This window comes from Fonsecaea pedrosoi, assembly GCF_000835455.1.
Source record: "Fonsecaea pedrosoi CBS 271.37 unplaced genomic scaffold supercont1.7, whole genome shotgun sequence".
Taxonomy (NCBI): Eukaryota; Fungi; Ascomycota; class Eurotiomycetes; order Chaetothyriales; family Herpotrichiellaceae; genus Fonsecaea; species Fonsecaea pedrosoi.
The window spans coordinates 3,402,778-3,424,318 of record NW_013550609.1 but is presented as its reverse complement, the minus strand read 5'-3'; the positions used below and the strand labels follow the sequence as shown (position 1 = coordinate 3,424,318).

At 54.4% G+C, this 21,541-nt stretch overlaps 8 protein-coding genes across 8 annotated transcripts; 3 read left to right on the top strand and 5 right to left on the bottom strand.

Annotated features, from left to right (window-relative positions):
• Nucleotides 1–107: 107 nt before the first annotated feature.
• Nucleotides 108–1,362, bottom strand: Z517_11290 (uncharacterized protein; the record flags this gene model as incomplete). The annotated part of the gene is made up of 2 exons (XM_013424898.1): nt 108–961; nt 1,050–1,362. The coding sequence occupies 2 exons, from the start codon at nt 1,360–1,362 to the stop codon at nt 108–110; spliced, it is 1,167 nt and encodes a 388-aa protein (XP_013280352.1).
• A 1,900-nt stretch (nt 1,363–3,262) lies between these two features.
• Z517_11289 (uncharacterized protein) lies at nt 3,263–4,165 on the bottom strand (the record flags this gene model as incomplete). Its single annotated transcript, XM_013424897.1, has 1 exon — nt 3,263–4,165. One exon carries the CDS (start codon nt 4,163–4,165, stop codon nt 3,263–3,265), a length of 903 nt encoding a protein of 300 aa, XP_013280351.1.
• Nucleotides 4,166–4,908: 743 nt separating this feature from the next.
• Nucleotides 4,909–8,053, top strand: Z517_11288 (uncharacterized protein; the record flags this gene model as incomplete). Its single annotated transcript, XM_013424896.1, has 5 exons — nt 4,909–4,972; nt 5,035–5,349; nt 5,425–6,291; nt 6,576–7,137; nt 7,300–8,053. 5 exons carry the CDS (start codon nt 4,909–4,911, stop codon nt 8,051–8,053), a joined length of 2,562 nt encoding a protein of 853 aa, XP_013280350.1.
• A 511-nt stretch (nt 8,054–8,564) lies between these two features.
• Nucleotides 8,565–11,831, bottom strand: Z517_11287 (uncharacterized protein; the record flags this gene model as incomplete). Its single annotated transcript, XM_013424895.1, has 1 exon — nt 8,565–11,831. The coding sequence occupies one exon, from the start codon at nt 11,829–11,831 to the stop codon at nt 8,565–8,567; it is 3,267 nt and encodes a 1,088-aa protein (XP_013280349.1).
• Nucleotides 11,832–12,974: 1,143 nt separating this feature from the next.
• On the bottom strand, nt 12,975–15,224 carry Z517_11286 (uncharacterized protein; the record flags this gene model as incomplete). The annotated part of the gene is made up of 2 exons (XM_013424894.1): nt 12,975–14,956; nt 15,017–15,224. 2 exons carry the CDS (start codon nt 15,222–15,224, stop codon nt 12,975–12,977), a joined length of 2,190 nt encoding a protein of 729 aa, XP_013280348.1.
• Nucleotides 15,225–16,617: 1,393 nt separating this feature from the next.
• Z517_11285 (uncharacterized protein) lies at nt 16,618–17,067 on the top strand (the record flags this gene model as incomplete). Its single annotated transcript, XM_013424893.1, has 2 exons — nt 16,618–16,992; nt 17,047–17,067. 2 exons carry the CDS (start codon nt 16,618–16,620, stop codon nt 17,065–17,067), a joined length of 396 nt encoding a protein of 131 aa, XP_013280347.1.
• Nucleotides 17,068–18,280: 1,213 nt separating this feature from the next.
• Z517_11284 (uncharacterized protein) lies at nt 18,281–18,886 on the top strand (the record flags this gene model as incomplete). Its single annotated transcript, XM_013424892.1, has 2 exons — nt 18,281–18,447; nt 18,517–18,886. 2 exons carry the CDS (start codon nt 18,281–18,283, stop codon nt 18,884–18,886), a joined length of 537 nt encoding a protein of 178 aa, XP_013280346.1.
• Nucleotides 18,887–19,881: 995 nt separating this feature from the next.
• Nucleotides 19,882–21,000, bottom strand: Z517_11283 (uncharacterized protein; the record flags this gene model as incomplete). The annotated part of the gene is made up of 1 exon (XM_013424891.1): nt 19,882–21,000. The coding sequence occupies one exon, from the start codon at nt 20,998–21,000 to the stop codon at nt 19,882–19,884; it is 1,119 nt and encodes a 372-aa protein (XP_013280345.1).
• Between the last annotated feature and the right edge of the window lie 541 nt (nt 21,001–21,541).

Here is a 21,541-nt window from a genome sequence, read left to right as displayed (position 1 = left end):
AAAAAAAAAAAACCTCACAGTTTGCGACGACACTTGGTAGTCAGTATTATCTCATTACTCCCCCTCCCCTCCCCCTCCTCTCCTCTCCTCTCTTAGAAACGTTTTTTTCACGTCCACACCGCCTGGGCCAGGCTGATGGTCGAGTCGTCAAAGTCGTAGTAGACGTAGGCGCTGCGCATAAAAGTGTCGCCGAAGCTGATGACGGACTGGGCCTGGGGGAGGAAGCCGAACAGACAGGTGCCGGACTCGCCGGGTACGGGGACGGCCAGCTCGGAAAAGGGCACCTGGATGGCCACGGCGGGCGTGTACCCTTCGCCGCCGAAGCCGAAGCTGAAGAAGCCGGACGGCATCTCGCACGGCACGAGGTAGTTGCCGTTCGAGTCCGTGTAGACGGAGAAGTAGGTCGCCAGCTCGTTGAACAGGTCCACGGGCAGCACGCTCGTCGTGTACCCCGTGTCCAGGGCGACCGGGTACGAGAACCCCGACTGCGTCAGGTGCGTCGTGCTGCCGTCCGACGTCGTCGCAGACAGGTACGTCCACTCGACCTGCAGCCGCGGCGCCGAGTCCGTGTACGGGATCATGGGCAGCGTGACCAGCGACCCGGCATACTTGGACCCGTCGACCGCGCCGAACAGGATGAACCCGCTCCCGGCCTCCAGGTCGTCGAGGTAGATGCTGTAGGACCGCCGGTCGATCAGGCCCTGCGCTTCCAGGTCGTCCAGCAGCTCCGGGTACTTGACCGCGCTGGCCTCGAGGCCCGCCAGCCCGATGCCCATGATCCCCCGCGTCGTGCCGGCCGCCGACGTGGCCACCGCGAACGTCACGCCCGTCACCGTCGCCGAGCCGAAACCTACCGTGTCGTCGACGTAGTACCCCGAGGCGCTCGTGCCGTCGAAATAGCTCGCCGAGAAGGCTCCCAGGTTTTCGTCGTAGACGTCGGTGCTCGATTCGCTGGGGTCAACTAGTCGCCAAAATGTTAGTCCGAGCAGGTCTGGGTCTTGGACCGAACAATGGTCTTGGTGTGATTGGTTTTTGTGAGGGAAACTTACATATTCCGCCCGTACATGCGCTGCATGACCCAGGCCCGTAGACCCAGATATCGCTGCTCCCCGTGTCGATGCTCAGGGTGATTGTCTGGGCCGGCGTGCCGATATCCAGGTCGACCAGGTACGAGTAGTCGGCGTTTTGGAGCGTGGCGGATACCCACCGACGCTGGAGGTCTCTTGTGACATGGCTCTTTCTCACAGGTAGACGTAGTGATGCCCCTCGTTCGGATTTAGTGGAAGACACAGGTGCGGCTAGGCAGCAGCACTGCGAAAGAAGGATGGCCACGGCGGCGTAAAGCCAAGATCCTGTCCTCATGGTGTGTAAGTGAGTGTCGATGAAAAAGTATGACTTTGTTATGTGATGTGATGTGAAACGAGCGTCAATGGTCGTCTGGTTACTTGCTGTACATACATACATCTAACAAATTCGTAGTCCAAGGGCTGGGGCGTTGGCCCATTGTTATAGAAAGAAAGGCCAGCCTCTCATCTCGCCTTACCGACACGAGCTACGTACGAGTTTGGGATGATATCCTCTATGCCTCTTTCTCTCTCTCTCTCTCTCAGCCCGCTGGTCGCCCAGCCTTTGTGGCAATGCGGCCGCGTGGTAGTGGTAGTGGTCTACTAGAACACCTTGAACAACCGGATCGGAGCAACATGAGGCTGTGGGGAAAGAGAAAGGCAGAAACGTTGGAACCGCAGGGGTATCTGAGGCCGGGCAAGCGGGATAACCTGCATTAGCGGCTTGCGGGCTGTGCAGGGCGCATTTGGTTGCATTGGGGCCGGGGCACAGTCACTGAGAGACTAGATGATTGGATAAAGATGGATAAAGGCTTCGAGGACAAGGGTGGGTTCTTGGTCGGTAAAAGGTGACAAGAGAGCTTGCCGTGCTTGCTCAAAGTCTTGTATGTTGCTTGGTTTCTACATACTTTGTAGAAACAGAAATGGAGATGCGGGACGGGGCGGTGCTGCTAAAGAAAATGTGACAACTTAACTTGTAGCACAGTCAGTAACTTGTACCAGTACAGATCCGAGGACAGACAGATCGAGGCAAGCAAGCAAGTCACCAGGAAAGACGTTCTGGCCCCCATGGGAAAAATCTGATCAGACCTTTGATGATGTACTCGTTATGCTGTCACCTGCCCCTCCTCGACTAGGACTTGTCCGTCTCGCCCGTCTACTTGTAACGCAACGGCTCATCCATCTTCACTGTTCGATCAGGCTGCCAACAACAGGGCTTCTCGAACCAACAAACCCATTTCCCTACGCCGAGAACCAGAAGAGGCACAAGGGGGGAGCCGATCAGAACACCGGTAAAAGGCGGCTTCTACCTTTTGAGTACAGTCACCGGTGACCAAGTACGAGGTACAGCTCGGAGTGTCTCAGGCCGCCTCCCTACCTACCTCGTCTGCAAAAGCCAGCTCCAAGTCTGTGCAACCAATGATCAGACCACACCTGTAGAGGCTTTCGAGGCCAGGAAACTCTGCACCCGACCATGCCCTTGCAGGACTAACTAGACCGAACGAAGCTCATCTTTGCAACCGAACAGGGACCCCGCTGCTTAGATTTTCATTCTCAGCCTCATTGTGATGAGGGGTGGCATGTCAAGCATGTCAAATAGGTTTGTTCTCTCACTCCCAAACTGACCATGGTCTGCCTTGAGGGATGCTTGTTCCTGCATCAACCCGAATCCGAGATACAAATCCCTGGTAACAATCTATGTCGTGACACAGTCGTGGCACTGGGTCCAAAAAAAGAACACTCTTCAGCCTGACTTACTGACTCGCTGTTCACACGGCTCGGCTCCCCCAACAGAGGCGTTGGTTACTTACAAAGGTACCCAACCACGCCAACCACTTGCGTTGGTGGTGCCGCTAACACCGAAACGACGCGAATACGAGAAGAAGTCACTTTTAGGCTTCGGCCTGCCCAGTCCAGATTCCATGTCTTGTGCATGCTTGGGCTTCTTGTCGCACTTTAACCCCGTCCCCAAGACCCAAGGAGCCAAGGATGGTTTGGCGCAGTTTTTAAGTCTTCAGAGGCTGAATTGTCCCCTCACACTCAGTGTGGGTTATATCCTGGTCGAAAAATGTCTCCATCTACAACATTTGTAATGTTGGTTCACAAATGCATCGATCGCTAAACCTGGCAAGGTTCAAAATCCATACTTTACAATAATGCGGCTACCACACAACCCCCCAAACACCAACTTAACCAACCTAGTGTCCGGCGATTCTGATTTTGGCGGACTCAGCTGAGTTCTTCAAGTAACGGCTGGGAAAGAACAGGCGAGGGTTCTGGGTCCGACTTACCAAGGCTAGGCCCGCGCTTCCATTGCTATCCGGCTCTGGTGTCTGCGTGGGTCCTGTGGGTGTTGCGCTGCTTGGTGTGGCCGAGGTAGACTCAGCTACCGACGTGCTGGTCGTTGTGTACCCAATGTAATGGGTGCTAGAAGACGAGTGCGTTTGGGTGGTGGTTGCCGCATTCTTGCACGGTGCGAAATCAACAGATCCAGTGGTGATACTCGAGTACTCTGCGGGCGTGGCCGTGGAAAGATAGGCGAGACAGCCTGCGAACATGGCGTCGTAAAGGTCAGGCTGATACGTGCCGTTGCTGTAGCACAGGCAGCTTGTCTGTCGGCTGAACGCCTCGGTCGAGAAGCCCGGCGTCGCGCTTTCGCACCCAAGCACAATCTCTTCAAAAGCGGAACACGCGTCCGACCCGCTGATGCCGAGGGAGGGTACCGCACTGGATGGTGCCGTGAGGGTACTCGTGTCGGGGCTGTTGCTTGTCGCTGTCGACCCGACGGTCATGGTGATCTCGGAGGGGTCACTCTGCACCTCGAGAAGGCATTGCAACATCGCCGTGTAGCTGGCCAGGGCACAGCAGTTGGCGATAAAGACATAGCCAGAGCATGACTCGCACATGGCAGCTATGCAGTCTGCAGAGTTTGTTTCGCAGACGTCCTGGAGCCCTTGGTTGCTGCAGGTGTAGTTTTGTCGTTTTTCGAGAATGATGCCGAGTTCATGATCGCTGATGTCGGCCGCCACACTGCCCCTGATCAAGATGGAGAGGGAACATGTCTGGAGGACCAACAAGAGTGCACGCAACATGTCGGGCATCGGTACGCTGTGAATGGTGTGTATGTGTGCTTGTACTTGACCAAGTCGTCATTGACGAAAGCCTAAGATATAAGATACGTACACCCGGATATCTGGCTGGGGGACTGACACAGAACCAATCCACCGGTGTCAGATCGGGACTGAAACCACTGTTGCACAAGTGAGTCCAGAACAGACGACTCGAGCCATCAGGCTGCAATGCCAGTCACACACTAGTTTCCACCTTCAAGAAAATATCTCACCCCGATATGGAAGTCCATCGCGCCACACCGAGCACACTGCCATGCGGTTGGGATCCAGAAGCTGTGGTGGTTGTCCACAAAGTCAATACAAAGTCTCCCCGAGTCCCAATCCACAGCGCGTGGCGGAGCGAGCCACTGCGAAGGCTTCCCAAACCGGCTAGTCTGTTCGTATTGCCCAAAATGGGCTTGTTTCCTTCTATTTCATTGGTGGCACCGCTGGCTTCTGGGTCTCTGGCCCACACCCTCACAACCTCACTCACTTGTGCACCGCTCCAAAAGTCCCTTCTCCCTCGACTTTGCCAGCGAGTCTGTGTCGTCCTCTCCGCTCAGCTAGAATTAGAAGACAATGATAGAAAGGTAGGAGAGTGGTTTCAAGATTCATTACAATCATTATTGGACTTTCTACCGTCGCTTTCTTCCCCCATGAAGCTGTGGCTTGTCCAAAAGAGGCCTTCTTCTTCCTGACCCGTTCATCCGTCTTGAACATACCCCTCGACAAGAATGTTCGAAGTTAATCTTACCGTCGGAGAAGTCGCAGGTCTTATCTCTGGGTGCATCTCACTGCGTAAGGCTCATAACCCCCCTGACAACTACCGCTGTTGCTCTGATTTAACTAACACCGAATAGTCCACATATTGATCCCCCTGCTCTTTGCGTTTGTCTTGGTCGGCATCGTCCGCGACCGCTCCTTCGACGCCGTCACATGGTCCTCGATCAGCCATCTCCTCCAGAGTTCGTGGTGGCCGCTGCTGTTGCAGAGCGATGGCGCCGCAGGCAACTTTACGGGCAAAATGGTCCGCTGGCGCGTGTTTGGCATCTCCCTAACCGTGACTCTGGCGACCGTGTGTCTTGTCGTCGCAAACTTTCTCACCCCGAAGCCGCTCTTGGAGAGGATCAATCCGTCTCGCGGGCTGCATGACGTCGAGTTCTTTTACGTCCCAGGTGTGTGAAGTCTGACGACCTCCGCTTGATATAATTCAAAGCTGCAGCGAGCATCAGAGCTAATGTAGTTCACAGACCCCTCGTACTACGGCATGGCGACCCTGGACCGACAGGGCGTCAATAGACGGTGCGGCTGGCAGAAATGGATGGACTGCCCGCACTCCATCTACGACGACCCGGCGGTCAGGAACCGATACCCCAACCACACGGTGATCAACTCGACGATTCCCGACGTGACGCGAGATCTCTTCACCAGCGGGACCAAGATCGGCACCGTCGCCAACCTTCTCGACATCGAGTTCCGCGCCTACAACCTCGTCAACAACTGGTACGTGGACAACAACGCCAGCCGGGCGGTGGGGCGTCTCGAGGTGCTCCCGTCCATGATCCTCAACGAGGGCTACCACCTGGTGAACGGGCTGATCATCGACGCGTTCAGCGGCGGCGTCGGCATCCGCAACCACACCGTGCCCGGCGGGCTCGAGCTCGGCGCGACCTGGACGGAGGACATTCTCTGGATCGTCCCGGAGACGCGGTGCACCAACACGAACCTGAGCCTGCACTTCTCCGTCAACGCCAACGCCTCCAACTCCATGTCTGGCGACGACGGCTTTTTACGGGACGACGGCGGTTTCGCCGACATTCCCGCCTCGATCCCCTCGCCGCGCTGGAACGACCCGGACGACAAGTGGAAGGACGTCGGGGCCACGCCGCAGCTGAAGCGCAGCGCCGACATTCTCGCCTGGTGGAACAACCAGTTCGTCGTGCAGGTGCTCAACATCACCACCTCGGAACGCGGGGACGTGTACGCCGGCCAATTCAACACGTTTGGCTATCTCAGCGAGCCCGGTGCCATCAAGATCAGTAGCATGGACGGCATGTTCCTCGACGACATTTATTACAAGAGGCAGGCGACGCTGGAGTCCAAGTTTAAAGATTACGGTACGTACGTACAGTACATACATCTGTCGGTTTCCTTTCCTTTCCCCCCCCCCCCCCCTCCAAGTTTATATGGTACCTTTGTTTACCTACCTACCTCTCTGCCTCCCTCCCTCCCTACCCACTGTACGTACATGCATATGCATTATGATCTCGATCTATCCACCTATATATGCACAATAGACCGATCAGACAGAGCGGCTACCTATGCCATGCCATGCCATGCTCCCTCTAATTCCATTCATCCGCCAGAGTGACAAAAGTATTGACCATTTCGGATATGCCAGGAACCCGCTGCAGCGGCTACTACGACGACGACCCCAGCGTCCCCGCCAAAGCCTTCATGCAGTGCGGCTACCTGTACAGCATCCCGCAGCCGGAGAACGTCCTCGGGACGGCGCAATCCTGGCGCCCGGACCCGGGCTCCCCCTGGACGCAGAACCTGTACACGTGCGCCAGCGCCGTGGCCGCGACGGTCAAGGAGGTGACGTTCCGCGCGAACGGGAGCGTCGCACTCGACGCGCTGCAGGTCGTCGGGGTGCGGGACAAGAATTACACAGATCCTGAGAGTTTGCCGCGGTGGGGGATCGAGAAAGTCGACCCGGCCGCGTACAAGGTCTGGGACGTGTACAAGTTCTGGGGCCTCGTGGATGAGTCACACCAAGGGAACGAGGACGTCGACGTCCACCGCGCAGCGAAAATCTATCTCCCCGCCGCGGTGCGCGGCACGACCCTGGGGAATCACATGTACGACTCGTTCGCGGCCGGGGGCGTCTTCACCGCCGCGTGGAACAGCATCTACTCGTACGCGGCGGCGTTGAGTGATGTGAATGAGAATTCTATTCCAAAGTACGTCCGGGACTCCTCCCTTAGACACACACACACAAACACACGGTTACCCCCTTCTACTTGCTTTGTTCCTTCTTCTCGTGTGCGAGGGGGAAGCAATATATACCTCGTACACATCCAAGACACATGACTGACGCATGCATGATTCCCTGCTACCAACAGCTACAGCGGCAAATCCAACTACGGGCTGACGCTCAAGTGGCGCCAGCTCATGTCCCAGTCGACCGGTGGCGCCGAGACGCTGATGAACCTGATCTGGACGGACCTGATCGGCTTCGCCATCGTGGGCACGCGGACGGGGTTTGAAGGGATGGGGTCCATGGGGTCGGTGACGCAGCACGGCACCGATGGCAATGCCAATGCCAACGCGCTCGGACTGCGCCAGGCGCACCGGTACGAGCGGTCCATCGCGTACGCGGACCTGCGGTACGCGATCCCGGCGTTCGTGGTTGGCGCCGTCTTCGTCGTCACCCTGCTCGCCTCGCTGCTCATCTGCTGCGTCCAGCCCCGCGTCTGGGCCGCCCTCAACCACTACACCAAGCAGACTAGCATGGGCAGAGCCGTCACACAGGTCATGCTGCGCGGTGGGCCGAACGAGATCGCCCCCGCGGCGAGCACGAAGCGCTGGGCTAAACGGGCTAGATTGGTCGTCTTGCCGGTCCCGCCGCTGCCGCCACCTCTAGAATCACCGGAGGAGGGATCGCCGCACAAGAAGGCTGGTTCTAGCTCGTCGTCTCCACTTTCTTCGAGGTACAGCCTCGTCGAAAACGAGGCATTGAGCCGTCCGGGAAAAAGGACGACTCTGCAGTTGCCGGGATTCGCAATGATGAGATCCCCAAGGGACAACAACGCCGGTCTGCGGACCCAGGTCGCATACACGGCCATGGTAGAGCGAGTGGCTAATGATCACGGATGACCTGCCTGGGAAAACCACGCAGAGTCGAGTCTTGCGAGAGACGGACCGGTGGAAATCGCCGAAAAGGAAGAAGAGATTCATTCCTTTGGACAACAACGATTCTCCAAAGGTTTTCCTGAAGATCGACTTTGGTCAGAGTTGTCATCCTTTGGGCGGGAAGATGGAAGCGTGGCAAGCGTCGTGTCGGATCAATATGATACCTAAGTAAAAGGGCCCGTTTGGGAACATCGTGATATGTATGTGTAATGAAACGCACCAAGCAGGTAAGCGGTGATATCACTCAAGAAGATTCAAACTACCGTGTGAACAATCTCCCCAGTGGGCTCCATTTTGCAATATGTCCGATTCTCCTTCAGTCAAGTGTCGTGAAGCCGTCCATGGTGGGCCACTGATTCGCGGTATCGAACATTATAGCGATCATTGTCCAGCATGTCAAGGAGCAACTCCACCTGAGGCAACTGTCCACACCGAAACGTGGACTGTGCATATCAAGCACCAGATCCAGAAACCCTTACCTCCGGGTCTTCTTCTGGAGTGGCTGCTCCTCACCGTCAGAGTCACGGCCACGTCCGTTGGATTCGAGCTGTACATCATCCGGCTGTGAGAGAGACGACTCTCTGGCCCGTTTTGCACCCAACACTGGCTGCTTGAGAGACGGACGATAGTCCGGGCTTTTCCCATATCGGGAGAGCTCCAGTTCCCTCAAGGTCACGATGTCCTCCTCAGTGAAGACGGGGGATTCCGAACTGTCGAATGACTGCCGCACAAGACTCTCCGCAACGTCTAGGAATGAGCAAAATGTCTCGGCATCATCCTTTTGCTGAAGGTTAGTTCGACGGGGCATCCTTACGCCGCTGAACATGTCGGAATATAATGCCGAACTGTGTATACAGTGGTGCCAAACTTGGTCCAAAGCGCTTTTGAAGTCGGTAGCTATCATCACTGGCCGAGTACCGTGTAACACGAGCATTTTGACAATCTCTAGACATCTCGTGTAGTCAAGGCCCTCGATGTAGGGTATCGCCGCTAAGAAGGAGACCCATATAGGAACACTAAGATGCTGTGTACTAACAAGTTCGTCTGGATTGGCGCCGAGTCTCAGGAGGTCGCTCAAGATGCTGGGATCAGGCGATGTCCAGCTATCAGTGACCGGTACAAGAGCATAGTGAAGCAGCGGTCTCCCCTCTTTCTCTCGAACTTTCGCCTCTGTTAGTCGTGCCTTGACATACGACTTCCAACCAAGCTGTATGCTGAGTGAGATGGCATTGCTTCGGTGCGCCGACCAACTCTGCAATATTTGGTTGATAGTCCTAGATCGGATGTTTAGGTGATTGTAGTAGTTAGATGTTGCCATTTCAATCCCGTCGAACAGTTCCACCACCTTTTCAAACAGCACAAATGCAGTCTCCTCTTCATCTGGTCGCTCTATAATGTGCCGGAGAAATTTTTCTACGTCAAACAGCCCCCTACCAAGGGTCGCTCCATAACGGCCGAAGGTTCTGATATCGATGGCCATGAGGTTGCATTGGAACATGTGAGCATCGAATGGTGAGTCGGTGTGGCGGTGAAGCAGATCTAGTGCAGCACGACCTGCAAAGTAATCTCGTACTGTTCGATGCAGAAACTCGATGCGCGTTCCGGGGTTCATGGTTTGGCTGTAACCATAGTAGCCATTCTCGTTGGTGTGCGAACCAGTCTCTAACAATCCCATACATCTGCTCACCAGCATTCGCTCCAGCAACTGGAGGAGTTCTCTTCCTTCTTGCGGATGAGCAAAGTTAACATCATAAAGTTGTGAATTTGCACCAAAGCACAAGTCTTCACTTTGATCCAGAAAATAGAGATGCATAAGACGAAATTGAAAGTCTGTAACACCACGGACGTCCACTGCGTCCTCGCTACTGCAGGACAATGCTATCTGGAGGATGATGGATGCATCTTTTCTGTATGGCACTGGCACCGACTCAAATATGCGTTGGAAATAGTCATCCAGGTCAAGGGGAATGCTCTCCAACTCTCTGAACAAGTGCTTACCGCGACCTCCGTCCCTCAGGACTCTCAGAAGATCACGCACAACTAAGTGCACCCACAGAAATACCCCTCTGGCACGACTTATAATTTCTGTGGTTAGATTGTCAAGTAGCTGCGGCTCTCTCTGTAGTTGTCGCTGAAAGTGCAAGTTCTGGCCCAGCTTGCCATGGACATAGAGTTGTATGTCGTTTCGGGTCAGATGCTCGAGCCGGAGTTGCGGGCATTCCTGGAACTCATCTCGAAATATGTTATAGGGCCGGCTAGCGACACACGCCTTGACGTTCTGGCTTAGAGCGAGTCTGTGTATCAAATCCAGAGCTTCTTGTTGTTGGTCATCTGAACCAGCGTGTTCGTCCAACCCGTCGATAAAGAGCAAAATCTGTTTGCTGCTTCCGAGGTGTTGTATAGTCCTGCATAGGACTTCAACCAACTCGTTTTCTTCCCACGCGTGAAGTCGCGAATCTCCACTGAGGCTCGCCTCCCACTTGCTGGCTGAAACCACTTGGTCTACAAGATCAAGATGTGGCAACAGCAGTTGATGGATGAGTGTTCGGAGCAAGCCAGACATCGATTTTTCGTCGTTGGTGCCAGCATACCAAAAATAGAACGAAGCCTTGAGGACTGTATCGTTACCTGATGCTGACAGAGACAACATGTTGTGTGCGCGCTCGTCAAGTTCTCTTATCAGAGTGCTCTTTCCAGATCCGGGTTTTCCAGACACCCAGTATATAGGGTGCTTGCTCGAATGCAACCACTCAACGAAGTCGTCCCATACAATTACTTGATTGTCTTTTTGCTTGAATATCCACTGATATGTGTTAGTGAAGGCCCGACCTATGTTATTGCGTCTGTTGTTGATCTGTGAAAACCATAGGCTTTCCACGATCGAACGTCGAGCGGCCAATTCGCTTTTCATTGTGGGAAGGAGCCGGTGCACCTCGTCTAGTAAAGCTTTGAGGTTATCATCCAACCGCTCCAGGCGTGCAGAGAGCCCCTTGATCTCATTTGTAAGATAGGTGCCGCTGCGTTCCAATGCATCTTCAACATCGAGAGATATGGTGGTATCGTCGATAGCTAGCGAGGAAAGGCTAGAACTCAGTTTGGCAATATCAGCTTTAATATCAGCAGACGACTTGGTAGCCCTTAGAGCTTGGTCTGCGATAGTACGCATTTCCTCGCTCATATTCTGGCGGTCCACAGCAGACTGGTCGTGGAGGTAAACCAAGAGGGAGAGCATCAAGTTCGCCCTCGCATGATCCAGATTCCGCGATAAGGTGTCAATGCATGATTTTTCAGCGTGACTTTTCAATGCCAGTTTGACTACCATATTGAAATGGTTAGCATACGCTGTATTGGATAGCCAGAAAGTGGCCATGGTGCTTATCTTGAAATCAAGGATTCTAGGGTCAACAGACTCACCACTTTTCCACAGGCTGTGTCGCCTATTGAGACCCAGCTTATCCAGCATCGCTGTGAACTCCTGAGACACTCTCAGGCACTCGAGGTTTGCACGATGCAGACCACGGGCAGGTCCTGGCGGCAGCAATTTGGAGGCGCTGGACCCCATCGACGTCTGGAGATAGGCACTTGAGACCGACAGACGTTGCACGCAGTCTTTCAACGACTCAAAGTAATTGTTCCCGCCACCATTCGCGTAGTCGATGGTTTTGCTCACCAAGTGGATCCCAAGGCTGACGAACTGGAGGGCGTTGCCCGCGGCCGCGAAAGTCGTAAGAGGGTCGACCATCTCGAATTCTGGGAGCCAACAACAATGGGAAGCAGACTCTGTGATAGGGAAGTCTGTCCTCCGCTGGCTGAGAAAAAATTTCGAGAGCCAGCTTCGACAATATCAGGCTGGCGATGGGTGGGTGTTCGGGTGGAAAGCCTGAGCATGTGTTGGCGGAGGCGAAGCAACCGAGCCGCCCAGCATCTGCAGGACGAATGCGCAAAAGCCAACAAGGCAGGGTAGAAGGCTGAGTTGGTTGGATGCGAGTCGAAGTACGACAGGCTTGCTACAACCACCAAATGAGCAGGGGTGACGGCCTGATCCCGGCAAGGCACATTCCTGGGGAGTATTCTGCCGTTATCGTACGGCGCATCCAGCCCAGGGTTGATAGGCATGCTTCCCTTCTTTTATGCATGTCACATATCACATTGCAAGCCTTTCTGTCGAGCTGTTCCGTGACGACATGATCATTGAAGACAAACAACAATGTATTACTGCCAGATCAACCTGCACTTCCGCCATTGCTTCTCATTTTCATCTGTGCCAAACCGCCCTTGATCCTCGATTTCGCTGATGCTCTGTGAGACAGTTTCTCTGATCCAACAGCCCTATCAGGCTTTCAGGATCTTGAGATGCGCAGAAAGAATTTGGTGTCGGATTGTGTCGAGTTGAGGCTGGGTGAGGGAGGCTTGAAAGGTTGGTCAGTGGAGTGCTGAAAGGTGGAGGCGCGGCATGGGGTTCAGAGGGGCCCAGAGAGTCGCTGGATGAGCTGTAGCTGAGAAGATGATTTGTCGATCGTATGGTAATGTTTGCATGGTGATGCGACTTCGTAGACAGTGCGGAATGTGGTCCCATTGAAAAAGCGTAGTGTAAAGACGACGTGGCCAATGGTTTAGTCAGTCTTTCAGGCAGCCGCGAATGAGGAAAAAGAAGTCGTAACTGATATAGACAGCTGTAGTCTACAAGTCCAAAGGACTGAATCGAGATGCAACAGCCTCAAAGTGTCAAAGATGCGAAAAGACAATCAGCAATTTTGGACGTACAGCCTCGCCAGGGCAGCCCCATCCCCCAGACCATCCGTTATTCATGACAACCAACCAATGCGTACTCAATTCTGAACAACAGTATATACACAACACCATTGAAGCTGGTTCGCTTCCTCACTCACAGGACCACCTGAACACCCTCCCTCATGGTCTCTAGCGTCTTCTTTCCAATCCCCCTCAACTTGGCCAGATCATTCCAGCTTCGGACAAAGACATCCTCGACTCCTTCACCTTCTTGCTCATTGAGGTAGTCCACGATCCCCTCGGCACGCTTTGCACCAAGCCCGTTCAATGTCTTGATTTTCATGATATCCCGGGTGTTGATGACTTTCAGGAGGTATTGTGTTCGAGGCGTTACCGCAGCACTCGGCTCTATCGGTCCTTGTTGCGTGAGGGGATCCGGTGATGATGCTCTTGCTCTGCGTTTCTGCGACTTGGCTTGTTTTCTCTGCCGTGGCCGAAAGGCTTCGTCTTGGTCGCTATCGTGGTAGGCTGAGCCCTCGTTATCCTCATCTTGGTAGCTTTCATCACCCTCAGCATTCCCACGGGACGTCTTCGACTTTTCCGATCTGCTTGATGGATCCAGCGTCTCGTCTGAATCTCCCACTGTATTGCTCGACTCCTTTTTCGCTGCAAGCTTCTCTTTCAGCCGTTCAATCTTACCCTTCAACTTCTCGTTGTCGGGGAAATACGGCCTAGCCAGCTCATACATTTTCAGGGCGCTCCCAAACTCCCCGCGGGCTTGATGCTGCTTGGCCATGAACAAATAACTTAAGCCTTCCGCCCTCTCACCGTCTTGCCCTTCCAGCCTCTTCTCAATACTGTCCAGCCGTCGTTGAACTTCTTCAGATATGGACTTTTGTGGAGCTGGGTCGGGTGCGTTGAGAGCCCGTGCTGCAAGAATCTCGGAGACTTTCTTCTCCACCAGATTCTCGATCGAGGATTTATCCATGCCCAGTGCTTGAGATTCTGGGGCACGCCGGATGAAGCTGGGTGTTGGGCGCGCGATTTTGGGTGGGCGAGCAGATGCCAGGAACGACGTCTCGGCCGTGCGTTTCAGTGGAGACGACTTCTGAGGCATAAGTTTGGCACTAGTCGCCGTCTTGGTCTTGTCCGAGTAGACCGCAAAGGCTTTCGGTGGTTTGTCATTTTTCGCGGTTGTATCCCGATGTGCAGTGAGGTTTACATTGACGACATTGGTTAGAGGCCGAAGTGGCTGCCGCTGCATCGTCGGCCCGCCGACTGGTGCGCCAGGGACCTGGCGCGGAGGACCCTTAAAGATGGGTTCATTCTCCACCTCGCGAACCTCAATCTTCTTGGTCCGGTTTGCAAAGTTCAGGGAGCTGAGCGTGTCAAGATGGAAGGCCTTGACAGGCGCCAGGTTGAGGATCATGACTGTGAAGCCATTGTTTTGTCCCAGCGAGAGAATCCTGGTCATCTTGGATTCGCGATACGGGATGCGTTGCTGTTTCTTGCTAATGGCTTCCACGCACTGCGCCAGGACAAACAAGGACTTATTGATGCTCGCGGACTCGACCATTCTGTCCTTTCCATTCCCCGTTCTTCGATTGTCTTCCGAACCCGCCAGGTCGATGGCAGAAGCTGTGCTAATTCTCGTTTCCGTCGGAGTGGTGATGGCCACCTTGACGCAAAGAATGGCATGGGACCGTGAGGAATGGGCATTGAGTTTGGTGGCACCGGTACTTCGATTGGCATTGGCCTTGTCGTACAACACCTCGAAATCCTTCAAAGAGGCGCAAGGCATTTCGGTCAGACCAACGACCACCGTCTTTCCACCTTCAGCTTCTCTGATGGGCAATCCAGTGGCCGTTCGCTTCTCGGGCGCCTCGAAAAGATCAAAGACGCGGTCATTGTAGATCTCGTAGTAGCTCATGGACACTTCGACCGTGGTTTCTCCACTACTGCTCTTTTCAATCGCCCGACTCTTTCTGTAGATACTGCTAAGCAATCTCGGGATCATGCCACGGTCAGCCAGCGACTTTCCGCCACGCATTGTATGAGTCTTTCCCGTCCCCGTCGAGCCATAGGCGAAGATGGTGACATCGTAACCGAGCAGGAGATGTTTGACTGTGGGTGCAACTGCGGCCACAGAAGTCAGTCAGGCGAATACCAGCTTTTGCGACCGGACGAGAAGCTTACCCTCGGCGTCGAATATCTCCTGCTGCGTTGCATCTTGCTCATAGACGCTGTTGAACTGGAAACTATACTCTTCGGCAAAGTTCTTGGGGTTGGGAATCTTGACAATCGTCGGCTTCCCATCCGGACCAGGGTGGCTGCTCACGATCTGGTCCCTTTCGATTTCGGTTTTCAGAAGTGGTCGAATACGGGCGACAACACGCACGCTCATCTTGAGCTTTACAATTTATAGACGTTGAAGGATGAGGTTCTGCGGGTGCAAATACAAGGTCGTGGTCCTCAGCTGTGCTTGGAGGGCCGAGTAACTACGAAGACGACCATTTGGGTTGTTGCGGGGGCAACGCACTCAGCCTTGTCCAGCGCCCACATTTCCTCCTGCTACAGACTTGAAGGAACACAATCATTCGATATATCGTCACGATTGAGAGAGCTGGTTATCTACGTTCATCACTCGCTATAAGCTCGCCAGTCAGCTTCAAAATGTAGTGAAGCCTTAGAAATCCCACCAGAGTTGCGTCAAGTCTGCAGACAGAGTGTCAGCCTACCAAGCCATACCGCAGAAGCACCCAGACATCTTCTTCCATGGATTGTGCTGCCAATCTCTAATCCTCTCAGATGCCCTATATCTGCTCGAAGTGCACAAGGTCATACTTTTCAGAAAGAGACGGGGAAGTGGCACCGATTGTGCATGTCACAGCCTTCATGAGCAAAATGAGTTGTAATGTTGAGCAGAGGGAACCTTTGTACGAAGATCTCATATGTTATCCTCGAATAAGGTCGAGCATCTTCATGCTTTTGGTCGCAGACTTATATCTCGTTCTCAGTGGCACCTAAATCCTTCAGCGTAGGGATGCTTAAGCAGCCACAAGTGCATGCAGTATATTGATCCTCCCCAGCCTGGGTGCTCGTTCCTCGCTTAGCAGCAGCCCTAGGCGCTGCGGATTTGCCTAGAGCAACCGGCAACCGGGCGAGTAAATTAGCATGCCTGCTCACGATCCTAGGCATCATCGCAGGCTGTGGGGAGACTAGCTTCAGCTTTCTGGCCTCGCTTGTCGGCCGATCCAAGGATGCTCACCGGGGCGACACCATTTTCCCCAACAACAACAACACACTGGATATACTTCCGGGCCGTTACAAAGGTAAGTCCCAATAGACGCAGCACAACGTTGGTAGTCCAACGGTGTTTTCTCAAGAGCTCGACCACCAGTTGCGACTGGGAAGAACTGCCCAACAGGAAACTTTGTAGAGATCGGAATAGCTCGAAGGATGAGGGGCATATCAATCCATGCCAGGTGTTTTCCCACTTGTGTCCGGGTGGAGATTCGTCGGCTCCTCGCCCAGAAACACATGCTAAACTGGTACGGAAGAGGTTGGTGGGTGTTTAGTCTGGTCGCGTCAGCCCACGTATTACTCTGGAGATACATGTACTCGATCATGGGCCACCCCCGGTCTCAAAACAATAGAAGCAACACCTTTCATAGTGCCCATGGGACACCATTGCGTTTCAGAGTGTCTGGTGCTGTGTCACATACATCGTGAAGTTCTTTGATACAAAGCCTGCGCAGACATTGATCACCCTGGCGCCCATCTTCGACTCACCCACCATGGATAGTTTTCAGGTCTACGAGCCCGGCGGCGGTTCGGGCGCCTCGTCTCTGACGAAACGGCAGCAGGCGATTCTCGCTATACCCACGACATACCTCGGCCTCAACGCTGGACCAAAACCAGGGACCGTCGCTGCCATCGTGCTGGGCTCAATCGGCGGGTTCCTGCTTATCATATACGTCATTTGGGCGGCTCTCAATTACGGGAATGTGTTTGGTCTTCGGCGCGGAGTGGTCGAGGAGGAAGTCATTCGTCGGCGCGGGCCACGCAGCAGCAGCAGGCGAGAGGGGACTATCATCGAGGAGACCATAGAGGTGGATCGGAGAAGTTCTTTCCGGCGACGAGGAGCATCATCTGTGCGGGATCCGGATGAGGTGGGTTTTCAATTCAACTCTCCTTCTGGGAGATACTAACTGACGGTGAAACAGGATGCCACCGTCGAGGAGTAACCAACACGAGTCTGTCCGTTCGGAAAGTCTAGAGCATTACAATGGAAGACTTGGGATTTTAGGAGGAGTATATTTCGGCTATCACTAGGGGATCAGTGCCATACTTGACAGATTCTCGGATTTGCCTGAGGCTTTCAGAAGGCTCAAAGATAGGCGCTGCTCGTTTGCATGTTCCAGGGCTTTGTGGCACACCATGTGAGAAGTGCAAAAGTGCCTTTTCTCAAGAGTGACACTTGGGGTGGGAGAAGGACAAGTCACCACATCACCATCTCCATGTGCTGTATGTACGCGTGCATATTGAGCCTAATTGCCTACGACATAAGGGAACGAATGGTTGGGAATCAACGAGGGCTGGGTGGTTATTATTGTCAGGGTTGCAAACGCATGGTGCATGACTACTATGGAAAGAGGGCGGGCGTTATGGGGGGGCACATGACTGTACAATTATGCCTGAAGAGTTTAGAATGAAGAATGAGGGACGGGGAGACTTGTGTTTACAGAGATACGTGGGAGAATCAGGATCATTACCGAGTACGGAGCACCCAGTACCGAGAATGTACATGCCTAACATAGGTACAGCCCAGGGTGCCATCTCATCAACTCATCATCTTACCACATACCTCTAGGGCCTCGTGCTTTGTGTGATGCCATGTTTGTTTACCGAGTCTCATCCACCCGCCCTGGTCCGGTTGCCCCAAGCCACCCGCCGCCCGCAGTTTCTCGTCTCCACCGCATGCATCATCCACCAAACACCAAACACCAACATGCCCGCCGCGTCGTGGCCGATCCCCATTCACCGAGCTTGCTTAACGATGCTTCATGAACCACACGCTGCAGCCACGTCCTCCTGTGCTCGCTCGGGTACCTGCTCCGTCTTGCAGCCCAACAACTACTCGAACTGACGCACCCGAACATACCAGCATATGCCTGCGACATCCTGCAACATTTTTAAGAGCGCGCCCACGGCCTCCATGGGGGACGGACCTCGTCTGAAAACGTGTTGAAACCCGCCAACGATCAGAAGAAGAAAAAGCAAACCTCTTGCGTCGAACGGCACGCTTGAGCCCTACTACGCCGGCCCTGCGCAGATTTCTCGACTCCCACTCCAGTACCACAAATTCTCTTCGGCGGGCGCGCCCTATTCTAAGCGCAGCGTGGCCCGCGCTCGGTGCCCTTGCACGCCCTCCCCCGCCTCATCTCGCCCAGAAAGAAGATGGCGACAGAAGTCATTGTGCGCGAGTCGTCGCGCCGGCGATATATCTGGCCCGAAGTACAACTGAATCTGTGGATATTCATCGTGTTGGCCGGGTCATCTACAGTATTGGGCATCAATGCGTGGTTCATCGCCGTGCAGGATCAATTGCAGGTTGGAATTCCTTGGTATGCTTCTCCTATACGCAAATGGTCGTTGGACGACTGCTGACACCTGAATGACTGGGGCCTGGACAGGTTATTCCCCTTCGCCGTCATCTGCGGCTCCCTCACGATTGTCTTCCTCATCATCATCCTCATCCTCGCGGCACGCCGGTTACTCATCCCGGGCATCATCCTCCTGGGCAGCTTCGTGCTCTTCGTGCTATGGGTGACCACTCTAATAGAGACGGCCATTCAACTGTACGGCGACGGCAATGTCAACGGCAATTGTAACAACTTTGTCCAGAACCAAGAATATCACGGCGTCTCAATAGAGACGCTGGCGTGGCTCACGCAGAGCAACATCTGCGCGTGTTGGAAGGCCAGTTTTGCGTGGAGCATAATACTGGCCGTTTTGTTTCTGTGGATGATGATCCTGAGTTGGCAGGTGCAGAACTACGATTGAGGATGAGAGAAACGAAGACGGGCGGGGAGGATCAAGCCATGTCTTTTCCTTTGTGTGTGATTGAAGCCTCTTATTATAATGCGCATGTGATGTGATGTTATGCGATGTGGTCTTGTGGGAATTTGGGAGCTAGGATGTTTTGATGCAATATATATGGGCGATTTTGGGATTTTTTTTGTTGCGGGTTACGACATAAAATGTACATGGCGCACTCCCTCCACCTGGGGACTGTTGTTTGTTCCTGGGTCTGGAATAACAGAATTCCAGACCTAGATGGGAAAAGCATACAAGAAGCACGACGCGTTGTTGGTCCCTTTCTTGTTGGCTTTTGTTCTTCTTGCTGCGATGGATCCGGAAAGATTCTCGCCCACCACGGAGAATTTGAGAGACCCGGGCCTTCGAATCCCTGGATGACAAGAGAGAGAGAGAAAGAGCCCGATATTCGAACCGGGATCGGGACTTGACGATACGCCCCCCTCCCCTGGACGGACGACGGCAATGTGTCGTGGTTGATTGATGGATTACTGTCTGCCTGTGTGCCTGACGGATCGAATAGGACATATCAAGCAAACAGATCAAACACTTGTAGGCATGTATGTATGCACGGACATTTAGACTGAGCTCTGTTGTTGTTTTCGTTCGATCTACGTACATGCCTCCAGAGGGCTTCGTTCTGTTCTGTCCTTATCCTGTCCTGCCTGCCTTGTTGGCACCTTGGGCTTTCGTGTGAGGAAGACCATGTCCATTCCTGGGAGAATTGAAAGTCTATGTAATGTACGTAGGTAGTCAATGTCGTGTTGCATGCATGCATACTAGGTCACTATGTTACTAGGTATGTATGTGTATAGACAAGGAAGGCCGACTTTAATAGAGACTGCTTCTCCTCCTTTCTTCCGTTCCCCCTTGCCCCCCCGAGTTCTCTGAAAAATCTCGCGCGGGGGTGGCTATGGGACAGATGGAGCAAAAGGCCATGAACCAGTCCATCACTCACTCAGTCACTCTTCCTTCATCAACTCTGCAATCCGCGCATTCATAAACTCCGTGTCCGGAGGATTCAAGCCGCCGCCGGCGACATGGCCCCAGACACTCTCGATGACGGCCAGACGGCCGTGCTTGAGGTGTTTCATCTCAATCTCCGAGTCCTCGGGCGGGAAGTACTGGTCGGTGCGGCAGGGCATGAGGAGGACCTTGGCCTGGATGCTGGCGAGGGCGGCGCGGTAGAGGTCGTCGTCGGGGATCTTGCCGCCGAGTTCGCTGAGGAGCTTGTTGCTGCTTCCTTCGGACGGAATGACGGTCCCGACATCGCCAATCTGCCACATGCGCGCCAGCACGAGCAGGTCCTCGGCGTCCCAGCCCAGGTAGCCCTCCTCGCGCATGCGCATCCACTCCTCGACGCTGCTCGGGTGGCCCTCCATCTGGGTGAAGCGGCGTTCGCGGAACCACGCCGTGCTGGTCAACCAGGCGCCGTAGGCGCGGGCAAAGGCCCTGAGGCCGCGCTTGGGCACGACCTCCTTGAGGTTGACGCCGACGGCCTCGCCGCGGGCCATCTTGTCCTTCATGGCCCTCCAGGCGACGTAGTCGATGGAGCTGGTCAGCGCGGCGATGGGGCCCTCGAGAAACGCGTAGTTGTGCAGCGACGTCCGCGCCGCCGAGCAGATGACCACGATCCGCTTCACGAATTCCGGGTACATGACCGCCCAGTGGTACGCCTGCTGGCCGCCCATGGAGAAGCCCACGACGGCCTCGAGCGCTGACGCCCCCAAGTGCGCCGTCACCAGTGCGTGCTGCGCCCGCACCACGTCCTCGTACCGCAGCTCGCCCGTCTCCGGGAAGAAGGCCTTGTTGGACGGGCTCGCGCTCTCGCCGTTGCCCAGCATCGCCACCACCACCACGTGGTACCGCGCCAGCGCGTCGTACGGGGCTGACGTGAACGTCAGGGTCGTGTTGATGAGGCCCGAATAGCACGTCGGGATCAGCACCACCCCGGCCGTCGAGGTTGGGTTGTAGCTCCGATACGCCACCCGGACGTCGTGCAGCGTTGTGCCACTTGAGAAGGAGAGGTCATCGATCGAGTAGAACTCGACGCCTGTCGCATCGTAGTTTGGCCCGTTCATCGTGGGATCGGTGGTGGGGGGAATTCAGGCGCGGGGGGAGGGGGGGGGGTCCTTGAGCCTGAATTGTCTTGAGAAATTGATATATAAGAAGCGAGTTCCCTAGCGCCTCTCTGGTCGACAACGGATATCAAGACTGAAGATCTGTTAAGCCACGAGCCCTGTCAAGTCTAGCACCACCCGCACGACTGAAATATGGCATAGAGGGGAAGAAGACAAGTTCGATGATGCAACACGACAAGAATCAACGGCGGGATCGACGCTCTTCTCCGCTTTTCATGGGCTATTGAGATGATAGAACCAGACAAAGAAAGACCACTTGGCCAGACAAAGAAAGACCACTTGGAGGATGGAGGATGATGATGATGATGATTATGGGGGGAAGCATCTCTGTTGAGTCCCTCATCAAAACCAGAAAAGGGTCATATCGTCGTGATCGCGAAGAAAGACGCCAAACCAATGCAACATCCAACCATCCATCCCTGATGCAAACAGACAATGGTCACACTGTTAAACAACGCCATAAGAAGCCCATGTAGCTCCT